The following is a 24310-nucleotide window of genomic DNA, read 5'->3' as shown; positions in this document are numbered from 1 at the left end:
ATTTTTGCATCTATAAGGGGGCTCACGTCCAATTCATTAACCCGCTCCAGTTTGTCTAGTTGGTCAAGGAGGTTCATCAGCCTACCACTCCTTATCTTTTTAAGTCTAGCTCTGTGGGATATAAAAGCTACCTCGAGGACACATTTAACAGGTTCCCACTTGATAGGTAAGCGGGTCATATCCATCTGGTGTATTTCCTTAAAGGTCTCGATAGTCTGGCGGACCTCCCACATAAAAAAGGTGTCTCCTAAGAAGTTGTCATTCAGTCTCCACATGTTAGTCCCTCCCACCATACTATGTCCTAGCAAGGCTCCATACACAAGTGCGTGATTCGACCACAGAAACTGACGAATAGAACCCATGGGGGCAAAATCCAGAAGACCATAGGTTATAAATATATAGTCTATCCCCCGGTAACTGTTATGGGCAGTAGAATGATAACTCTAATCCCTGGTGCCTGGGTGAAGTACTCTCCAGAGATCTACAAGCCACAACTCAATTAGTCGTCTGCGTAGTCTACGCAAGGCAGCTAAGGATGCATCCAACTTTGGATCTAAAGCCAGGTTAAAGTCTTCTCCCAGTATAATACTCAGCCCCACGGCAAACTGTGCCAATTCTCCCAATAGGCGGCATGCAGATGCTACCTGACCTGTATTGAGGAATAGAGCTACTATTAAGACACAATTCCCAAGCTCCAGTTTAAGAAATAAATATCTGCCCTCGGGATCCATTCTTGACGCTACAACCTCCTGCGGGAGGCTTCTATGAATTGCCACTGACACACCACAATTTTTTTTTCTCAGCGTGAGCACTATGATACCATTTGGTAAAATATTTATTAGATCCTTTGGGGAAGTGGTTACATTTATAATGCGTCTCCTGAAAAAGATCAAATAAAATACGCTTTTTATGCATATGTGCTAAGATCTGGCCCCTCTTGGCTGGGCTATTCAGGGCCCTTGCATTAAAAGTGCAAAACGAGAGGTTGATCATGGGGAATACTGGCAACTAATAAGTATTAACACATTACACACACAGCTCTGCTACATCCATCTTGATTCCCAAACATTAGACACAGCACATTACACACACAGCTCTACTACATGCTTGCTGACCTAACACATCACACACACAGCACATTACACACACAGCTCTACTACATTGTACATCCATTTACATCCATCCTAACCCCACACATCACACACACAGCACATGACACACACAGCTCCGCTACATCATGATTCAAACACATCGCACACACACAGCTCTGTTATTCCACACATCACCAGACTCCTGGATACAATAATCACCCCTCATTCGATCCCTTACTCCGCCCACATAGATAATCACATGACAATGACGCCATCACAGGTCCTGGTAGCTGCTATCAGTTTATCCAGTATACAGTACTTTCTACCAAACTGCACAATGACTCCTCCCACAGCAGTGATGCCACCACAAGTTCTTCAGCCCGTCGGATCTCTGTGGTGACTGTAATTCAGTGTCTTCTGTCAGGACCGCTGAGTTGTGTCTGACATAATAACGGCTTAGTTGTATTCTCATTTTGTTATTTTTGTCCTCCCCTTCCAAGGTCTCTAATTATGTTGTTCTTCTGTTGGTCAGGCTCTGTGTTTTATATATCTTGTAAGACCTTCGATGATGCCACCAGGGGCGGAGCATGAGAAGCACTCACATACTAACTGACAACTGACTGATGAGCAGCCACTCAGAAACCCTCAATATAAGGAGGGTTTGTGAGTGGCCGCTCATCAGTGCCCTTTACATATGTTACTTGCTCCTCCATTTAGCATTCCAGGTTGTCTACATGTTAAGGAATAAGTGGTGTCTTTACCTGGCCTCTTGTATCAGTATATCAGTAAGTATATGGCTGCTTTCTGTGATTTTTGTTTGTCTATTTTTATAGCATCACATTTCTGCCTTCTCTTTTTAAAGCTTTATATATACATGCATATCTTTTTTAATGTATAAATTATTTTTATAGTCGCCTATTATATGCCTTCACAGAATAAGACAAATCCCTAGAACCCAATTTTATTAGATTAACTAAAATGAGGGCTACAAAACCCCAATATACTGTACATACAAAAATATAAAGAATGGATACCCAATTGGTTGTTCATAGATCTGCTATTAAAGGAAAAAATGAAAATAGTTCCCAACCCATGGAATGAGATCAATGGAGTGAAATGATAATCCACCACCGATCTCAGACAATAATAAGGTTATCCTCTTATTGAATAAAAACCATAGTTTTTACTCTATAAACTGGAAATGCCTCTAAACAAGTACTGGAATAAAGGCCCACAGGTGTGAAGGATGAGATATCCAGACAGAGAAATTATGGCAATCTTAGATTAGCAACATGTGCCACCTAAACATAAAGCCTAATCTAAATAGATATCTACATCCTCAATAATAACTTGGGATCTAGTGCCAAAACTAAGTGATAGCCAATGATATGGCAGCACCATAGATCATCTAGAATGCACTATTCAAAAAAGATCCAGAAAATAACTCTAATAGGATATTAAGAGTAAACTAAAAGGATATTGCAATCATTGATTAGACAGATGATTACCACAATATAAACAAAAGCTTCAGGTTCATAAATAAATCCTATCCTATCTATATATATAAAGACGAAAGCCTTCACTGACTCACTCACTGACTGACTCGCCACTAATTCTCCAACTTACCGATGTCGTAGAAACATGAAATTTGGCACGAGCATTGATTATGTCATTAATAGGAAAAGTTAATGGGTCCCAACTCGATTATACAATTCTAAGCACAAAAGAATTAGCGTCCAAATTTTACGTACGTTATCTAATTCTCTCACTTCCCGATGTCATAGAAACTTGAAATTTGGCACGAGCATTTATTATGTTATAAATAGGAAAAGCTAATGGGTCTCAACTCGATTACTGACTTCTAAGCGCAAAAGAATTAGCGTGCAAATTTTACGTACGTAATCTAATTCTTTCACTTCCTGATGTAATTTTATATAAAGGAAACATCGCATGGTTACCTCCACGTGGTGTTTCCTGGGTAACGCAAAGAACCATGCAAAATGGTGAACATATTTTTTTCCTCGGTATCTCTAAAGTAACCACGACTTCATAAGATTTTCCATGTGAACACCACTTAAACACCAGTACGAAATTAACTCAGGCGAAGCCGGGGAAAATCAGCTAGTAGATAAATATAGGGAATGGATGATTACGGAGTTGTTGGAAGACCTCAAGGGATTGTCTCTAGTCCTATTATGGACTTTTTCTAGTGCTGTCTTTATCAGCTGTTTTCTCATTTGCTGCACCAGATCAGGTACACAACATTTAACGTGGAACATGTGAATGTCCCTGGGATCTTATAGTCCTGCTGTGTGTTGGGGATTTGTATCCTGTCCGTGGGCAGTACATGTCAGCAGGTCTTGCAGCTTCTTACATTACAGGAATAAGTTTTTTTGTGTGTGTCAGAGGGCAATGCACTCCTGTTTATAAAATTCCTCATATTTGGGGGTTTCCTATAACAAAGAAGGGGAGGATCTGGGAATATGGTGTTCGGACAGTCATCCTTGTGTAGGGTATGATGGAGTTTCTTTGTGGTTTTCCTTAGTACCTCTAGCTGTGAATTGTAGGTCACTACTAGAGGTTCACAATCATTTCCTTCCTTCTCTGTGTATTGGAGTAGTTGATTTCTAGGTATCCCGGTGGCTCTGGTGATTTGGTCATCAATTAAGGTGGGATAGTAGCCCTGATTTAAAAATATCCTTTTAAGATGGTATAGATGTTCCTCTCTGTCTGTTGGGTTAGACAGGTTGTATCTGATGGCCTGGCTGTAGATGATGGACTTTTTGATGTGCTTGGGGTGGAAACTGATCAGTAGGTTTTTGGTAAAGAGATGTCTGTATTTAGTTGTAAAATGCTAAAAATTGCATTGAGACAGAACCCTGGATGGAACCATAGGCTTTAATGCATGAAACAGAGACCACTTTGGAGAATACTGGAAGCAGAGACCACCAATCTGCACACATGATATCTGCAGCTCATCCAGACTGACCATTGGGTTCTTTCTCACCTCTCTTACCAAGGGCTTTTGCCCCTGATTATGTAGTGCGGTGGGTTGACCAGTTCCAGGAAGAGTCCTGGTTGTTTCAAACTTTTTCCATTTAAGAATTATGAAGGTCATTGTGCTCATAGGAACTTTCAGTGAGGTCGCCTGCAGATGGGCAGGTCGGATCCGGCGGCGAGGATTCTCGCCACGGGACCCGACCCGAGCGCCTGCAGGGACCAGCGCGTACTCACCCACGCCCGCGGCTCTGGCTGTTTGATGTGCCGGCTTGCCGGGCAGTCGTCGCATGCGCAGACCGGAGCCAGCGGCGGGTGAGTGACGTTTCTGCGAGCCCCGCACAGAAATAGAACATGCCACGGTTTGTTTGCGTGGTGAGATTTCGCGCGGCCAAACCGCGGCCATCTGCATAGGATTGCGTTTGTTAATGCAATCCTATGCAGGCTTCCAGCGGCGGAAATCCCGCCGCGGAATTTCCGCCCGTCTGCAGGCGGCCTGAGGCAGAATTTTTCTTGTAGCCTTCTCCAGATCTCTGCCTACATACAGTCCTAGGTAGCAAAGAAGAAGGTGGAGCGACTTCTGCTAAGAATATGATTCAAACAGTAAAGGAGAATTTATTTTAGGTAAAGCCTAGGGTACTGCCAGTCCAGGTTTCGCCTCTATATATAATGGGACACAATGTAACTTGCAGAAAATTAAAGACAATAGATCATTTCAACCAGAAAGATCAATGGAGTCAAGGGTAGTAACTCAATTCTTCTTTATTAATTAATAAAACAGCCAGTATAAATGCATTTTGAGGATGCAGCCCTTTCCTGAGATATGGCATGGATAATTGCTGCATTTGGGTGTGAGGGGGAGAATAAAAAGTGCTGGAGTATATCTACCATTGTGTAGCATCCTGTCTACTTTTTACAACAGTCTGTAAACATCTGGGAAGTGAGGAGACCAACTAAAGGAGTTTTATGAGAGGCATGTTGTCCTATTCTTGTCTGATGTAGCATTCTAGCTGCTTCACAGTTCTGGGTCGTCTCTGCAGGACTTTTCATTTCACAATGCGCCAAATGTTTTCACTTGTTGAAAGGTCCGGACTGCAGGTGGACAGTTCAGCACCCAGACTCTTCTTCTGTGAAGCCATGCAGTTGTGATGAATGTAGTATGTGGTTTAGCATTGTCTTGCTGAAATATGCAAGGTCTTCCCTAAAAGCGTTGTTGTTTGGATGGGAGCATATGTTGTTCTACAATCTCTATATACTGCTCAGCATTGATAGTGCCTGTCAGGATGTGTAAGCTGCCCTTGCCATAGCCACCAATGCAACCCTATACCATCAGAGATGTTGGCTTTTGAACTGTGCACTGATAATGAGCTGGATGGTCGCTCTCCTCTTGAGTCCGCAGGACACGGCGTCCGTGGATTTCAAAGAGAATTTCAAGTTTTGATTAGTTTTACCACAGAACAGTTTTCCATTTTACTCAGAGAAGATGCCATCTTTTCTGGATTGTGTCAATATATGGCAGCTTCTTTGCATGATGCAGCTTTACTTGATTTGTGAATTGCACTGTGAACTGTGTTTAGACAATTATTTCTGAAAGTATTCCTGACACCACGCAGTGATCTGAATTATAGAATCATACCTAGTTTTAATGCAGTGACACCTGAGGGCCCGTAGATCTTGAGTATCCAATATTGACCAGCTACCTAGTCCCTTGCGCACATGAATTTCTCATTATTCTTTAAGTCGTTTGATGATATTATGTACTTTAGATGGTGGATATTCAAAGTCTTCACAATGTTAAGTAGAGGAACATATTTCTGACATTGTTCTTCAATTTTTAGATGCAGTTTTTCACAGATTGGTGAAGCTCTGACCATCTTTGCTTCTGAGACTCTCTGCCCCTCTATCATGTTTTATATATTCTATGTGACTTAGGGCTCCTGCCCACGGGTGATTGTGCACTGTGTTCCCCAATTCTCCACTCGCGGGCGGCAAATCGCGGCATAGGCTCACTGCGGAAAACTGGCAGTTCTCTCCCGGGCAGCAGAATATTGCTAGCAATATTCCGCAACGCCTGTGAACAGGTGGCCTTAGTAGAAAATTGACCCTCCAGTTGTTTTTCATTAGTACCACTTACTTTTCCAGCCTTTTGTTAACCCTGTCACAACGTTTTTGAGATGTGTTGCTGCCTTTAATTTCTAATTGTGTTAATTTTTTTAATGCAGTAGAAAAAATATTTTTTTCCCCCTCTGGTATGTGTTCTAATAAAATATGGTTAGATGATATTTCCAAATCATTGCATTCTTTTCCCCTTTATATTTATTTACATTTAACACAGCGTCTCAACTGTTTTGGAATTGGGGTTGTACATATCGGTGAAAATCAAATTGCAAAACTGCTGACTTTGACTGTAACACAACCGCACATGATCCAAGCCTCAGTCACTTAGTAAAAAAAAAGATCAATGGAGATATATAATAATGTATATTATTACATTTTAAATCCCAACTCTTTTTTATTTCAGTTCATCTCAATCTTTCCTAATGAAAGGCTCAAATAGTCATGATGACTTTAAATGGAAGGTAAGAAATTTATATGCATGTAGTCCTCTTTTATTGTTTGCCTTCATTTTGTTAAGGGTAGGCTCACGCGAGCATAATTTTATAGTGTACTAGTTTACCCGTCGCGCGTTGCTGCGAAGACAGACAGACATACATTCATTCGTTTTTATATATCTAGATAACAACCAATCATAGCGCAGCTTTCATGTTACCTTAGCAGTATAAAATATAACAACCAATCACAGCGCAGCTTTCATGTTACCTCAGTGGTATAACATATAACAACCAATCACAGCGCAGCTTTCATGTTACCTTAGCAGTATAAAATATGACAACCAATCACAGCGCAGCTTTCATATTACCTCAGTGGTATAATATATAACAACCAATCACAGCACAGCTTTCATGTTACCTGAGCAGTAAGAGAAATAACAACTAGAGATGAGCGAGCACCAAAATGCTCGGGTGCTCGTTATTCGGGACGAACTTTTCGCGATGCTCGAGGGTTCGTTTCGAGTAACGAACCCCATTGAAGTCAATGGGCGACCCGAGCATTTTTGTATTTCGCCGATGCTCGCTAAGGTTTCCTTGTGTGAAAATCTGGGCAATTCAAGAAAGTGATGGGAACGACACAGCAACGGATAGGGCAGGCGAGGGGCTACATGTTGGGCTGCATCTCAAGTTCACAGGTCCCACTATTAAGCCACAATAGCGGCAAGAGTGGGGCCCCCCCCTCCCAAAAACTTTTACTTCTGAAAAGCCCTCATTAGCATGGCATACCTTAGCTAAGCACCACACTACCTCCAACAAAGCACAATCACTGCCTGCATGACACTCCACTGCCACTTCTCCTGGGTTACATGCTGCCCAACCGCCCCCCCTCCCCCCCACAGCGCACACCAAAGTGTCCCTGCGCAGCCTTCAGCTGCCCTAATGCCTCACCACCCTCATGTCTATTTAGAAGTGCGTCTGCCATGAGGAGGAACCGCAGGCACACACTGCAGAGGTTGGCACGGCTAGGCAGCGACCCTCTTTAAAAGTGGCGGGGCGATAGCCCACAATGCTGTACAGAAGCAATGAGAAATAGAATCCTGTGCCACCGCCATCAGGAGCTGCACACGTGGGCATAGCAATGGGGAACCTATGTGCCACACACTATTCATTCTGTCAAGGTGTCTGCATGCCCCAGTCAGACCGCGGTTTTTAATTCATAGACACAGGCAGGTACAACTCCCTATTGTGAAGTCCCTGTGGACCCACAGCATGGGTGGCTCCCTGGAACCCACCGGCGGTACATAAAAATATCCCATTGCATTGCCCAACACAGCTGAGGTAGTAATGTCGTGCTTAATGCAGGTGGGCTTCGGCCCACACTGCATGCCCCAGTCAGACTGGGGTTCTTTACAAGTGGAAACAGATGCATTTATAATTCCCTGTGGACCCACAGCATGGGTGGGTGCCAGGAAGCCACCGGCGGTACATAGAAATATCCCATTGCATTGCCCAACACAGCTGAGGTAGTAATGTCGTGCTTAATACAGGTGGGCTTCGGCCCACACTGCATGCCCCAGTCAGACTGGGGTTCTTTACAAGTGGACACATGTAGGTTAAACTCCGTGTGCACCTACAGCATGGGTGGCTCCCTGGAACCCACCAGCGGTACACAAAAATATCCCATTGCAGTGCCCAACACAGCTGAGGTAGTAATGTCGTGCTTAATGCAGGTGGGCTTCGGTCCACACTGCATGCCCCAGTCAGACTGGGGTTCTTTACAAGTGGAAACAGATGCATTTATAATTCCCTATGGACCCACTGCCTGGGTGGGTGCCAGGAAGCCACCGGCGGTACATAGAAATATCCCATTGCATTGCCCAACACAGCTGAGGTAGTAATGTCGTGCTTAATACAGGTGGGCTTCGGCCCACACTGCATGCCCCAGTCAGACTGGGGTTCTTTACAAGTGGACAGATGTAGGTTAAACTCCGTGTGCACCTACAGCATGGGTGGCTCCCTGGAACCCACCGGCGATACACAAAAATATCCCATTGCATTGCCCAACACAGCGGATGTAACGTCAGCTGTAATGCAGGTGGGCTAAAAATTCATTTGATTACACTGTAGGCGAGGGCCCACAAAAATTGCTGTATCAACAGTACTAATGTACATCCAAAAAATTGGCCATGCCCAACCAAGATGGCAGGTGAAACCCATTAATCGCTTTGGTTAATGTGGCTTAAGTGGTAACTAGGCCTGGAGGCAGCCCAGTTTAACGAAAAATTGGTTCAAGTTAAAGTTTCAACGCTTTTAAGAGCATTAAAACATATAAAAATTGTTTAGAAAAATTATGAGTGAGCCTTGTGGCCCTAAGAAAAATTGCCCGTTCAGCGTGATTACGTGAGGTTTCAGGAGGAGGAGCAGGAGGAGGAGGAGGAATATTATACACAGATTGATGAAGCAGAAATGTCCCCGTTTTGGATGGTGAGAGAGAACGTAGCTTCCATCCGCGGGTGCAGCCTACGTATTGCTTACGTATCGCTGCTGCCCCTGGTGGAGAAGAGAAGTCTGGGGAAATCCAGGCTTTGTTCATCTTGATGAGTGTAAGCCTGTCGGCACTGTCGTTTGACAGGTGGGTATGCTTATCCGTGATGATTCCCCCAGCCACACTAAACACACTCTCTGACAAGACGCTAGCCGCAGGACAAGCAAGCACCTCCAGGGCATACAGTGCGAGTTCAGGCCACATGTCCAGCTTCGACACCCAGTAGTTGTAGGGGGCAGAGGCGTCACGGAGGACGGTTGTGCGATCGGCTACGTACTCCCTCACCATCCTTTTACAGTGCTCCCGCCGACTCAGCCTTGACTGGGGAGCGGTGACACAGTCTTGCTGGGGAGCCATAAAGCTGGCAAAGGCCTTGGAGAATGTTCCCCTGCCTGCGCTGTACATGCTGCCTGATCTCTGCGCCTCCCCTGCTACCTGGCCCTCGGAACTGCGCCTTCTGCCACTAGCGCTGTCGGATGGGAAGTTTACCATCAGTTTGTCCACCAGCGCCCTGTGGTATAGCAACACTCTCGAACCCCTTTCCTCTTCGGGAATGAGAGTGGGAAGGTTCTCCTTATAGCGTGGGTCGAGCAGTGTGTACACCCAGTAATCCGTAGTGGCCAGAATGCGTGTAACGCGAGGGTCACGAGAAAGGCATCCTAACATGAAGTCAGCCATGTGTGCCAGGGTACCTGTACGCAACACATGGCTGTCTTCACTAGGAAGATCACTTTCAGGATCCTCCTCCTCCTCCTCTTCCTCCTCCTCAGGCCATACACGCTGAAAGGATGACAGCCCAGCAGCATGTGTACCCTCACCAGTGGGCCAAGCTGTCTCTTCCCCCTCCTCCTCATCCTCCTCATGCTCCTCCTCCTCCTCCTCAACGCGCTGAGATATAGACAGGCGGGTGCTCTGACTATCCAGCGACATACTGTCTTCCCCCGGCTCTGTTTCCGAGCGCAAAGCGTCTGCCTTTATGCTTTGCAGGGAACTTCTCAAGATGCATAGCAGAGGAATGGTGACGCTAATGATTGCAGCATCGCCGCTCACCACCTGGGTAGACTCCTCAAATTTTCCAAGGACCTGGCAGATGGCTGCCAACCAGGGCCACTCTTCTGTAAATAATTGAGGAGGCGGACTCCCACTGCGCCGCGCAAGTTGGAGTTGGTATTCCACTATAGCTCTACGCTGCTCATAGAGTCTGGCCAACATGTGGAGCGTAGAGTTCCACTGTGTGGGCACGTCGCACAGCCATCGGTGCACTGGCAGATTAAACCTATGTTGCAGTGTCCGCAGGGTGGCAGCGTGCGTGTGGGATTTGCGGAAATGTGCGCAGAGCTGGCGCACCTTTCCGAGCAGGTATGACAAGTGGGGGTAGCTTTTCAGAAAGCGCTGAACCACCAAATTAAAGACATGGGCCAGGCATGGCACGTGCGTGAGGCTGCCGAGCTGCAGAGCCGCCACCAGCTTACGGCCATTGTCACACACGACCATGCCCGGTAAGAGGCTCAGCGGCGCAAGCCAGTGGTCGGTCTGCTCTGTCAGACCCTGCAGCAGTTCGTGGGCCGTGTGCCTCTTCTCTCCTAAGCTGAGTAGTTTCAGCACGGCCTGCTGACGCTTGCCCACCGCTGTGCTGCCACGCCGCGTGACACCGACTGCTGGCGACATGCTGCTGACACATCTTGATTGCGAGACAGAGGTTGCGTTGGAGGAGGAGGAGGAAGGTGCTTTAGTGGAGGAAGCATACACCGCCGCAGATACCACCACCGAGCTGTGGCCCGCAATTCTGGGGGTGGGTAGGACGTGAGCGGTCCCAGGCTCTGACTCTGTCCCAGCCTCCACTAAATTCACCCAATGTGCCGTCAGGGAGATATAGTGGCCCTGCCCGCCTGTGCTTGTCCACGTGTCCGTTGTTAAGTGGACCTTGGCAGTAACCGCGTTGGTGAGGGCGCGTACAATGTTGCGGGAGACGTGGTCGTGCAGGGCTGGGACGGCACATCGGGAAAAGTAGTGGCGACTGGGAACCGAGTAGCGCGGGGCAGCCGCCGCCATCATGCTTTTGAAAGCCTCCGTTTCCACAAGCCTATACGGCAGCATCTCTAGGCTGATCAATTTTGCAATGTGCACGTTTAACGCTTGAGCGTGCGGGTGCGTGGCGGCGTACTTGCGCTTGCGCTCAAACTGTGACACTAGCGACGTCTGGACGCTGCGCTGAGATACATTGCTGGATGGGGCCGAGGACAGCGGAGGTGAGGGTGTGGGTGCAGGCCAGGAGACGGTAGTGCCTGTGTCCTCAGAGGGGGGTTGGATCTCAGTGGCAGGTTGGGGCACAGGGGGAGAGGCAGTGGTGCAAACCGGAGGCGGTGAACGGGCATCGTCCCACCTTGTGGGGTGCTTGGCCATCATATGCCTGCGCATGCTGTTGGTGGTGCCTCCCCAGCTGATCTTGGCACGACAAAGGTTGCACACCACTGTTCGTCGGTCGTCAGGCGTCTCTGTGAAAAACTGCCACACCGTAGAGCACCTTGACCTCTGCAGGGTGGCATGGCGCGAGGGGGCGCTTTGGGAAACAGTTGGTGGATTATTCGGTCTGGCCCTGCCTCTACCCCTGGCCACCGCACTGGCTCGGCCTGTGCCCACACCCTCACTTGGCCCTCCGCGTCCTCGGCCGCGTCCACATCCTCTAGGCCTACCCCTACCCCTCAGCATGCTGTATTACCAGTGATTTGATTTCCCAGGCAGGAAAGAAATTGTCGCAAGGCTGCACTCAACCGTAGCTGGTTGCGTCTGATTTTTGTACGTTGTCCACGCAGCACACACGTACACGGAGACCTTAGGACTGACACAGGCAGGCCAAATATAATTTTTTTCCTTTTTAGCTTAGGGAAGACCCCACTGCGTGTATTCAATGAAAAACAAGAAGTTTAATATCTGTGGTGTGGCCCTCAAAAAGTGTCACACAAGTATAGTGTAGCAGAGTTAATAACTCTAGCAGAGCAGGTATTTGCCAGTCAGGAAAGACAATGGCGCTAGGCTGCAGTAAAGCGTAGCTGGTTGCGTCTGATTTTTGTACGTTGTACACGCAGCACACACGTACACGCAGACCTTAGGACTGACACAGGCAGGCCAAATATAATTTCTTTTCCTTTTTAGCTTAGGGAAGACCCCACTGCGTATATTCAATGAACAAGAAGTTTAATATCTGTGGTGTGGCCCTCAAAAAGTGTCACACAAGTATAGTGTAGCAGAGTTATTAACTCTAGCAGAGCAGGTATTTGCCAGTCAGGAAAGACAATGGCGCTAGGCTGCAGTAAAGCGTAGCTGGTTGCCTCTGATTTTTGTACGTTGTACACGCAGCACACACGTACACGCAGACCTTAGGGCTGACACAGGCAGGCCAAATATAATTTCTTTTCCTTTTTAGCTTAGGCAAGCACCCACTGCGTATATTCAATGAACAAGAAGTTTAATATCTGTGGTGTGGCCCTCAAAAAGTGTCACACAAGTATAGTGTAGCAGAGTTATTAACTCTAGCAGAGCAGGTATTTGCCAGTCAGGAAAGACAATGGCGCTAGGCTGCAGTAAAGCGTAGCTGGTTGCGTCTGATTTTTGTACGTTGTACACGCAGCACACACGTACACGCAGACCTTAGGACTGACACAGGCAGGCCAAATATAATTTCTTTTCCTTTTTAGCTTAGGGAAGACCCCACTGCGTATATTCAATGAACAAGAAGTTTAATATCTGTGGTGTGGCCCTCAAAAAGTGTCACACAAGTATAGTGTAGCAGAGTTATTAACTCTAGCAGAGCAGGTATTTGCCAGTCAGGAAAGACAATGGCGCTAGGCTGCAGTAAAGCGTAGCTGGTTGCGTCTGATTTTTGTACGTTGTACACGCAGCACACACGTACACGCAGACCTTAGGACTGACACAGGCAGGCCAAATATAATTTCTTTTCCTTTTTAGCTTAGGGAAGACCCCACTGCGTATATTCAATGAACAAGAAGTTTAATATCTGTGGTGTGGCCCTCAAAAAGTGTCACACAAGTATAGTGTAGCAGAGTTATTAACTCTAGCAGAGCAGGTATTTGCCAGTCAGGAAAGACAATGGCGCTAGGCTGCAGTAAAGCGTAGCTGGTTGCGTCTGATTTTTGTACGTTGTACACGCAGCACACACGTACACGCAGACCTTAGGACTGACACAGGCAGGCCAAATATAATTTCTTTTCCTTTTTGGCAAAGGGAAGGACCCACTGCGTATATTCAATGAACAATAACTTTTAGAACTGTAGTGTGGCCCTCAAAAAGTGTCACACAAGTATAGTGTAGCAGAGTTATTAACTCTAGCAGAGCAGGTATTTGCCAGTCAGGAAAGACAATGGCGCAAGCCTGCAGTAAAGCGTAGCTGGTTGCGTCTGATTTTTGTACGTTGTACACGCAGCACACACGTACACGGAGACCTTAGGACTGACACAGGCTGGCCAAATATAATTTTTTTTCCTTTTTAGCAAAGGGAAGACCCCACTGTGTGTATTCAATGAATAATAAATGTCTTCTGGCCCTGCCTACACAATTCTATCCCTGTAGTATTAATGCCGGGTGCAATGCTCTGCACAGCCGGTTTTGAGAAGAAAAAAAAAATGCAACACTGCTAACAGCAGCCTGGACAGTACTGCACACGGATAGAAGTGGCCCTAGAAAGGACCGTTGGGGTTCTTGAAGCCTACACTAACTCCTAACACTCTCCCTGCCTAACCCCCACTTCTGTCCCTATTGCTGGGCGCAATGCTCTGCAGATCCAATTTTGGACAAAAAAAAAAAAAAATACTGTGCTAACACAGTACTGCACACTAGTAGATGTGGCCCTGAGAAGGGCCGTTGGGGTTCTTGAAGCCTACACTGACTCCGAACGCTCTCCCTACAGCAGCACCAGCAGCAGCACTTTCCCTCAGCTAAGTCACAAGGCATGTGTGGCGAGCCGCGGGAGGGGCCGATTTTTATACTCGGGTGACATCTGATCGCCCCAGCCACTCACAGCAGGGGGGTGGTATAGGGCTTGAACGTCACAGGGGGAAGTTGTAATGCCTTCCCTGTCTTTCAATTGGCCAGAAAAGCGCGCTAACGTCTCGGAGAGGAAACTGAAAGTAACCGGAACACTGCGTGGTACTCGTTACGAGTAACGAGCATCCCGAACACCCTAATATTCGCACGAATATCAAGCTCGGACGAGTACGTTCGCTCATCTCTAATAACAACCAATCAAAGCGCAACTTTTATTCTGCCTCAGCAATATAAAAAACTAATCACAGCACAGCTTTCATGCAACCTCAGTAGTATAAGAAGTAGCCACCAATCACAGCACAGCTTTCATGTTACCTCAGCAGTATAAGAAATAGCAACCAATCACAGCACAGCTTTCATTTTACCTCAGCATTCTCAATATCCAGCAATTGTCTTGCGAAACGTTCAGCGGATGCATCATTTTGTAGTTGAACACGCATCCCGTTGCCCATAATGCCTTTTGCTTTCGTGCTTGAGATGGAAATCAAACGATCTTTGTCTGGGGGGCATAACTGTCGACGATGCTCGCACGCGCGCCACCTATCGTAGGGTAGTTGTACTATGCCAGTAACCTTCCCAGGAGTGTACTCAGCAACTTCCCAAAGTCTCATGACAATTAGATGAATGGTGTAGTAATGCATAAAGGACAGACAGACAGACATACAATCATTTATATATATCAGGAAGTGAGAGAATTAGATTTCGTACGTAAAATTTGGACGCTAATTGTTTTGCGCTTAGAATTGAATAATCGACTTGGGACCCATTAACTTTTCCTATTTATGACATAATCAATGCCCGTGCCAAATTTCAAGTTTCTATGTGAGAAAATTACATTCCGTACGTAAAATTTGGACGCTAATTCTTTTGCGCATAGAATTGAATAATCGAGTTGGGAACCATTAGCGTTTCCTATTTATGACATATTCAATGCCCGTGCCAAATTTCAGTTTCTATGTGAGAAAATTAGATTCCGTACGTAAAATTTGGACGCTAATACTTTGGCGCATAGAATTGAATAATCGAGTTGGGACCCATTAGCATTTTCTATTTTTGACACATTCAATGCCCATGCCAAATTTCAAGTTTCTATGTGAGAAAATTACATTCCGTTCGTAAAATTTGGACGCTAATTCTTTGGCGCATAGAATTGAATAATCGAGTTGGGACCCATTAGCGTTTTCTATTTATGACATATTCAATGCCCGTGCCAAATTTCAAGTTTCTATGTGAGAAAATTACATTCCGTACGTAAAATTTGGACGCTAATTCTTTGGCGCATAGAATTGAATAATCGAGTTGGGACCCATTAGCTTTTCCTATTTATGACATAATCAATGCTCGTGCCAAATTTCAAGTTTCTATGACATTGGGAAGCGAGAAAATTAGATTCCGTACGTAAAATTTGGACGCTAATTCTTTGGCGCTTAGAATTGAATAATAGAGATGGGACCCATTAACTTTTCCTATTTATGACATAATTAATGCTCGTGCCAAATTTCATGTTTCTACAACATCGGGAAGTGAGAGAATTAGTGGCAATGATGGAAATCGAACGCTCTATGTGGGGGGTCGTAACTGTCGACGACGCAAGCACACGCGCCATTTATCGTAGCATAAATGTACTATGCCTATAATCTTCCCAGGAGTGTACTCAACAACTTCCCAAAGTTTCATGGCGATCGGATGAATGGTGTAGTAGCGCATAAAGGACAAACAGACAGACACGCACGCAGACAGACACACACGCATACATTCAATTTTATATATATAGATTATGTGTGTGATGTACACAAGCATGATACATGTAAATTGGATCCAATGAAAGTACATTGATTTTCATTGGTCCATTCACATTTGCTTATATATATTGTGTATAATACACACGTATAAAAGAATGTATTATGTTCTATTTTATCGCTTATTACGTGCAATAGATCCCTATTGTTCTCTATGGGTGCATAATAAACTCTGTATACATGCAATTATATTGTGTACATATGGTGTTTAAATGCGACTTTGCTAAGCGTCAGAGTGGGAAATTAAAAAAAAAGAAAGAAACCAGGAAGACTGCGCATGGCAATGTATGTGAGATACTAACAGCATATGTGAAATACTGACACTGTGTGTGAGATACTGACAGTGTGTGTGAGATACTAACAGTGTGTGTGAGATCCTGACTCTGTGTGAGATCCTGACTGTGTGTGAGATCCTGACTGTGTGTGTGAAATACTGACTGTGTGTGTGAAATGCTGACTGTGTGTAGGAAATACTAACAGTGTGTGTGTGAGATACTAACAGTGTGTGTGAGATACTGACTGTGTATGTGAGATACTGACTGTGTATGTGAGATACTGACAGCGTGTGTGTGTGTGTGTGTGTGGGATACTGATAGCGTGTGTGGGATACTGATAGCATGTGTGTGATACTGATAGCATATGTGGGATAGTGATAGCGTGTGTGGGATACTGATAGCTTTTGTGGAATACTGATTGCATGTGTGAGATACTGACAGCATGCATGAGATACTGACATTGTGTGTGAGATACTGAAAGCATGACAGTGTGAGCTGGCCTAAGTACATGTACACTTTTTCAAGTAATTACAATAATCAAATGGATGTAAAATAAATACAACCACCCTGCAAATATTGTTGGTTAATTATTGTTCCAGATAGCCTCATATGTTTGTCTTTGGTCAGTGCCGGACATTATTCTGTACCACGTTCTCCTTTAACGGTGATACACCTCCAATGTAGACATACGAAGCCAACTGCTATGGTGCCTACACAGAGAGACCCTTTTCCCTGATCAACAATCAGCACTCCTTTGCTTGTCCACAGAAAGTGCTGATTGATGAAGTGGCTGTCAATCACTGATGTGCAGTACAACTAACAGCAGCTTTACCAATCAGCACTTTCCCTAAAAGTTTGCTAAAGCACCCAGTAGAAGGGACAGAAGTTCCCTCAGTCATCGCTCTCTATGGTCCTTCTAGTATATGGCCGCAGTGGTCACATTCTATGCTTCTGGCATCATCATTCAGCATTAGTAGGTAATGACTGCCACCAGCTGCCCACTTGTAAACAAAGTCCAGCAAGGGGCACTGGCAAAGCTTTAAGGCCATATCGCCAGGGCAAATGAGAGGTTTTTTTTTAACACTAGTGGCAGCTGTTTTAAATTTTTTTAAGTAATGTCATTAGAAAATTACCTATTATATAAATCAAGTTTCTATGTTAAAAGGGTTTTGCTTGCAAATACTAATGATTATCTCAGAATAGGTTATCAATAGTTGATTGGCTGTGGTCCAGTATTCTGGAACCCATCAGATCAGCAGATGGGTGTCCGCTGTAAGCGACACAACACACCGGGGTATGAAGCGTAAGCTGATGCACCGACCCCTTGTAATGGCCAGCAGTTGTAATTGCAAGTCAGCTCTCATGAAAATCATTGACAGCTGCACTTGCAATAATGAGCACTGGTCAGTACACAGGGGTTGGAACTAATTGCTTTCACTCCGATTCCCTGTGTGTTGTGGCGCGGACAACAGGTGTCTGATAAGCTGATCAGCTGGCGTCCACTACTTCTGCAGACAGGTCATCAATACTATTTGTCTGGAAACCCCTTTGAAACAATATTTAAAAATAATTTTTACTAACAAGGTAATGCAGTATATAAGGCTGGAAAAGACATACGTCTATCCAGTTCAGCTTATTACTCCCCAATATTGATCCACAAGAAGCCAAAAAGCCCCAATGATTCACTGGGGCAGCAGCATCAACTAGATGGAAGTATATCTCTTTCACTGTGAGGATTCTTCTATACTCATAAAACTTAACTTTTAATAAATTATCTGTCTAAAAGACTTCATGCAAAGCCTGACACAAACAACGCACAAACATAAAATACCAAAAAGGTATATAATTGCCATGCACCTTAATGACTAGGAAGCATAGAGCCAAGGGGGAAGGAACATATAACCCCTAGTACATACAAAGGAGGGATAATCCAATCTCTTATATAGAGACAAAAAAGTAGTATAGAGGGCTAAAATTAAGTCTCTATAACTTATTTCGAAGATAATTGCCTCTACCCTCCACTAATAGTTCCCGTGATCCTATCTTGTTGTAAGGATCAATTAGAAGTAGTACCGGATCTATCCTATACGGATAGTATATCCACAAAAAAAAACTTCTCTGATAGTCTAAATTTATTCAGGTTTAGGAATATCCACGAATGGATTCCGAACACCGAATAGGGGGTTCAACGCGTTTCCACCGTAAGTGCACGGTTTCGTCAGGAACCACTAAGTAGCAGCATAGTTAGATGGTTTTTCTAGTTTAGCCCTCTATGATCTTTAGGACCAACTTTTAATAGGATAGAGAAATGAGGAGTACAAATCAGAAAGTTCCATAGTCTCACTGCTTTTACAGTAAAGAACCACCTTCTATGTCGTTAAAAACCTTCTTTCCTCTAGATGTAGAGGGTGCCCCCTTGTAACAGTCACAGTACTGGGTATAAATAGATGATGGGAGAGATTGCTCTACTGACTCCTGATATATATACACACATAGCTATTACAGCGCCCCCTTGTTAGGGTCCTGAGTAGGAATAGATGATGGTAGAGATCTCTGTACTGACCCCTGATATATTATACATGGGTATCAGAGTGCCACCTTGTTACAGTCCTGAGTATAATAGATGATGGGAGAGATCTTTGTACTAACCCCTGATATTTCTTAGCATAGTTATTAGAGTGCCAGCTTGTTACAGCCCTGGGTATAATAGATGATGACTAGAGATGAGCGAACGTACTCGTCCGAGCTTGATACTCGTTCGAGTATTAGCGTGTTCGAGATGCTCGTTACTGGTAACGAGTACCACGCGATGTTCGGGTTACTTTCACTTTCCTCTCTGAGACGTTAGCGTGCTTTTCTGGCCAATTGAAAGACAGGGAAGGCATTACAACGTCCCCCTGCGACGTTCAAGCCCTATACCACCCCCCTGCAGTGAGTGGCTGGGGAGATCAGGTGTCACCCGAGTATAAAAATCGGCCCCTCCCGCGGCTCGCCACAGATGCGTTGTGAGATAGCTGAGGGACAGTGGTATCGTGTTGGAGCTGCTGTAGGGAGAGTGTTAGGAGTTAGTGTAGGCTTCAAGAACCCCAACGGTCCTTCTTAGGGCCACATCTAACCGTGTGCAGTACTGTGGAGGCTGCTTTTAGCAGTGTTGCACATTTTTTTTTTTTTTTGGTATATCGGCCATGCAGAGCATTGCACCCTGCAGTAATAGTCCAGGGACAGAAGTGTGGAGGCAGGGAGAGCGTAAGGAGTTATTGTAGGCTTCAAGAACCCCAACGGTCCTTCTTAGGGCCACATCTAACCGTGTGCAGTACTGTGGAGGCTGCTTTTAGCAGTGTTGCACTTTTTTTTTTTTTTTGGTATATCGGCCGTGCAGAGCATTGCGCCCTGCAGTAATACTCCAGGGAGAGAATTATGTAGGCAGGGCCAGAAAACATATATTATAGATTGAATATACGCAGTGGTCCTTTTGAAAAAAATATTTGGAAAAAATCTATTTGGCCTGCCTGTCACTGTGCTCAGTGTTCTGGGTCTGTGTCTGCTGGGGGTAGTAGTTCTCCAAATAAATACGCTGCCAGCTAAGTGTTACAGCAGGCTTGCGCCAAATTATTTCCTGGCTCTGAAATCACCGGTCTGTTGCAGTTAATAACAGTGCAACACTGCAGTTCCGTGACACACACATCAGGGACAGAATTGTGTAGGCAGGGCCAGAAGACATATTATAGATTGAATATACGCAGTGGTGCCTTTGAAAAAAATATTTGAAAAAAATCTATTTGGCCTGCCTGTCACTGTGCGCAGTGTTCTGGGTCCGTGTCTGCTGGGGGTAGTAGTTCTCCAAATAAATACGCAGCCAGCTAAGTGTTACAGCAGGCTTGCGGCAAATTATTTCCTGGCATTCCGTAAGCGAACTCAGCCTCCAACCACACGCCAATAAGCGGCACATTTAATTACAGTGTTGTGTTTCTGCATTCCTGGTAATACAGCATGCTGAGGGGTAGGGGTAGGCCTAGAGGGCGTGGGCGTGGCCGAGGACGCGGAGGCCCTAGTCCGGGTGTGGGCACAGGCCGAGCTCCTGATCCAGGTGTATCGCAGCCGACTGCTGTGGGATTATGAGAGAGGCACGTTTCTGGCGTCCCCACATTCATAGCACATTTAATGGGTCCACGCGGTAGACCTTTATTAGAAAATGAGCAGTGTGAGCAGGTCCTGTCGTGGATGGCAGAAAGTGCTTCCAGCAACCTATCGTCCACCCAGAGTTCTGCGCCGTCCACTGCTGCAACTCAGAATCCTCTGGCTGCTGCTCCTCCTTCCTCCCAGCCTCCTCACTCCATGAAAATGAGACATTCTGAGGAGCGGGCAGACTCCCAGGAACTGTTCTCGGGCCCCTGCTCAGATTGGGCAGCAGTGGTTCCTCTCCCACCAGAGGAGTTTATCGTGACTGATGCCCAACCATTGCAAAGTTCCCGGGGTGCGGGGGATGAGGCTGGGGACTTCCGGCAACTGTCTCAAGACCTTTCAGTGGGTGAGGAGGCCGATGACGATGAGACACAGTTGTCTATCAGTGAGGTAGTAGTAAGGGCATTAAGTCCGAGGGAGGAGCGCACCGAGGATTCTGAGGAAGAGCAGCAGGACAATGAGGTGACTGACCCCACCTGGTTTGCTACGCCTACTGAGGACAGGTCTTCAGAGGGGGAGGCAAGGGCAGCAGCAGGGCAGGTTGCAAGAGGCAGTGCGGTGGCCAGGGGTAGAGGCAGGGCCAGACCGAATAATCCACCAACTGTTTCCCAAAGCGCCCCCTCGCGCCATGCCACCCTGCAGAGGCCGAGGTGCTCAAAGGTCTGGCAGTTTTTCACTGAGAGTGCAGACGACCGACAAACAGTGGTGTGCAACCTTTGTCACACCAAGATCAGCCGGGGAGCCACCACCACCAGCCTCACCACCACCAGCATGCGCAGACATATGATGGCCAAGCACCCCACAACGTGGGACGAAGGCCGTTCACCGCCTCCGGTTTGCACCGCTGCCTCTCCCCCTGTGCCCCAACCTGCCACTGAGATCCAACCCCGCTCTGAGGACACAGGCACTACCGTCTCCTGGCCTGCACCCACACCCTCACCTCCGCTGTCCTCGGCCCCATCCAGCAATGTCTGTCAGCGCAGCGTCCAGCCGTCACTAGCGCAAGTGTTGGAGCGCAAGTACGCCGCCACGCACCCGCACGCTCAAGCGTTAAACGTGCACGTAGCCAAATTTATCAGCCTGGAGATGCTTCCGTATAGGGTTGTGGAAACGGAGTCCTTCAAAAGCATGATGGCGGCGGCGGCCCCGCGCTACTCAGTTCCCAGTCGCCACTACTTTTCCCGATGTGCCGTCCCAGCCCTGCACGACCACGTCTCCCGCAACATTGTACGCGCCCTCACCAACGCGGTTACTGCCAAGGTCCACTTAACAACGGACACGAGGACAAGCACAGGCGGGCAGGGCCACTATATCTCCCTGGCGGAACATTGGGTGAATTTAGTGGAGGCTGGGACAGAGTCAGAGCCTGGGACCGCTCACGTCCTACCCACCCCCAGAATTGCAGGCCACAGCTCGGTGGTGGTATCTGCGGCGGTGTATGCTTCCTCCACTAAACCACCCTCCTCCTCCTCCTCCAACGCAACCTCTGTCTCGCAATCAAGATGTGTCAGCAGCAGCAGCAGCACGTCGCCAGCAGTCGGTGTCGCGCGTCATGGCAGCACAGCGGTGGGCAAGCGTCAGCAGGCCGTGCTGAAACTACTCAGCTTAGGAGATAAGAGGCACACGGCCCACGAACTGCTGCAGGGTCTGACAGAGCAGACCGACCACTGGCTTGCGCCGCTGAGCCTCCAACCGGGCATGGTCGTGTGTGACAACAGCCGTAACCTGGTGGCGGCTCTGCAGCTCGGCAGCCTCACGCACGTGCCATGCCTGGCCCACGTCTTTAATTTGGTGGTTCAGCGCTTTCTGAAAAGCTATCCTCGCTTGTCAGACCTGCTTGGAAAGGTGCGCCGGCTCTGCGCACATTTCCGCAAGTCCCACACGGACCCTGCCACCCTGCGCACCCTGCAACATCGGTTTAATCTGCCAGTGCACCGACTGCTGTGCGACGTGCCCACACGGTGGAACTCTACGCTCCACATGTTGGCCAGGCTCTATGAGCAGCGTAGAGCTATAGTGGAATACCAACTCCAACATGGGCGGCGCAGTGGGAGTCAGCCTCCTCAATTATTTTCAGAAGAGTGGCCCTGGTTGGCAGACATCTGCCAGGTCCTTCGAAACTTTGAGGAGTCTACCCAGGTGGTGAGCGGCGATGCTGCAATCATTAGCGTCACCATTCCTTTGCTATGCCTCTTGAGAAGTTCCCTGCAAAGCATAAAGGCAGACGCTTTGCACTCGGAAACAGAGCCGGGGGAAGACAGTATGTCGCTGGATAGTCAGAGCACCCTCCTGTCTCTATCTCAGCGCGGTGAGGAGGAGGAGGAAGATGAGGAGGAGGGGGAAGAAACAGCTTGGCCCACTGCTGAGGGTACACATGCTGCTTACCTGTCATCCTTTCAGCGTGTATGGCCTGAGGAGGAGGAGGAGAAGGAGGAGGAGGAGGAGGAGGATCCTAAAAGTGATCTTCCTAGTGAGGACAGCCATGTGTTGCGTACAGGTACCCTGGCACACATGGCTGACTTCATGTTAGGATGCCTTTCTCGTGACCCTCGCGTTACACGCATTCTGGCCACTACGGATTACTGGGTGTACACACTGCTCGACCCACGGTTTAAGGAGAACCTTTCCACTCTCATTCCCGAAGAGGAAAGGGGTTCGAGAGTGTTGCTATACCACAGGACCCTGGCGGACAAACTGATGGTAAAATACCCATACGACAGCGCTAGTGGCCAAAGGCGCAGTTCCGAGGGCCAGGTAGCAGGGGAGGCGCGGAGATCAGGCAGCATGTACAGCACAGGCAGGCCAACACTCTTTAAGGCCCTTGACAGCTTTATGGCTACCCAGCAAGACTGTGTCACCGCTCCCCAGTCACGGCTGAGTCGGCGGGAGCACTGTAAAAGGATGGTGAGGGAGTACGTAGCCGATCGCACGACCGTCCTCCGTGACGCCTCTGCCCCCTACAACTACTGGGTGTTGAAGCTGGACACGTGGCCTGAACTAGCGCTGTATGCCCTGGAGGTGCTTGCTTGTCCTGCGGCTAGCGTCTTGTCAGAGAGGGTGTTTAGTGCGGCTGGGGGAATCATCACAGATAAGCGTACCCGCCTGTCAACCGACAGTGCCGACAGGCTAACACTCATCAAGATGAACAAAGCCTGGATTTCCCCAGACTTCTCTTCTCCACCAGCGGACAGCAGCGATACATAAGCAATACGTAGGCTGCACCCGCGGATGGAAGCATCGTTCTGTATCCCCATCAAAAACGGGGACCTTTTCGCTTCATCAATCTGTGTATAATATTCCTCCTCCTCCTCATGCTCCTCCTCCTGAAACCTCACATAATCACGCCGAACGGACAATTTTTCTTAGGCCCACAAGGCTCAGTCATATAATTTTTCTAAACAATTTTTATACGTTTCAATGCTCATTAAAGCGTTGAAACTTTCACCTCCACCAATTTTTATTTTAACTGGGCTGCCTCCTGGCCTAGTTACCAATTAGGCCACATTAACCAAAGCGATTAATGGGTTTCACCTGCCCTCTTGGTTGGCCATGGCCAATTTTTCTGATGTACATTAGTACTGTTGATACAGCAATTTTTGTGGGCCCTCGCCTACAGTGTAATCAAATTAATTTTTAGCCCACCTGCATTACAGCTGACGTTACATCCGCTGTGTTGGGCAATGCAATGGGATATTTTTATGTACCGCCGGTGGGTTCCAGGGAGCCACCCATGCTGTGGGTCCACAGGGAGTTGTAACTACATGTGTCCACTTCTAAAGAACCCCAGTCTGACTGGGGCATGCAGTGT

The 24310-nt window shown here is 47.1% G+C and overlaps 1 protein-coding gene across 1 annotated transcript in view; it reads left to right on the top strand.

Annotated features, from left to right (window-relative positions):
- The window catches only part of LOC136626544 (kinesin-like protein KIF21B), a 2048083-nt gene that overhangs the window by 1212689 nt on the left and 811084 nt on the right, over positions 1–24310 (top strand). The window contains 1 exon segment of the mRNA XM_066601598.1: positions 6610–6667. Coding sequence (XP_066457695.1) covers positions 6610–6667 — 58 coding nt within the window.

Source organism: Eleutherodactylus coqui, chromosome 4 (assembly GCF_035609145.1).
Source record: "Eleutherodactylus coqui strain aEleCoq1 chromosome 4, aEleCoq1.hap1, whole genome shotgun sequence".
NCBI classification, from domain to species: domain Eukaryota; kingdom Metazoa; phylum Chordata; class Amphibia; order Anura; family Eleutherodactylidae; genus Eleutherodactylus; species Eleutherodactylus coqui.
Note: the sequence above shows the minus strand (reverse complement) of the source record. Positions and strands in the feature narration are given on the sequence as shown.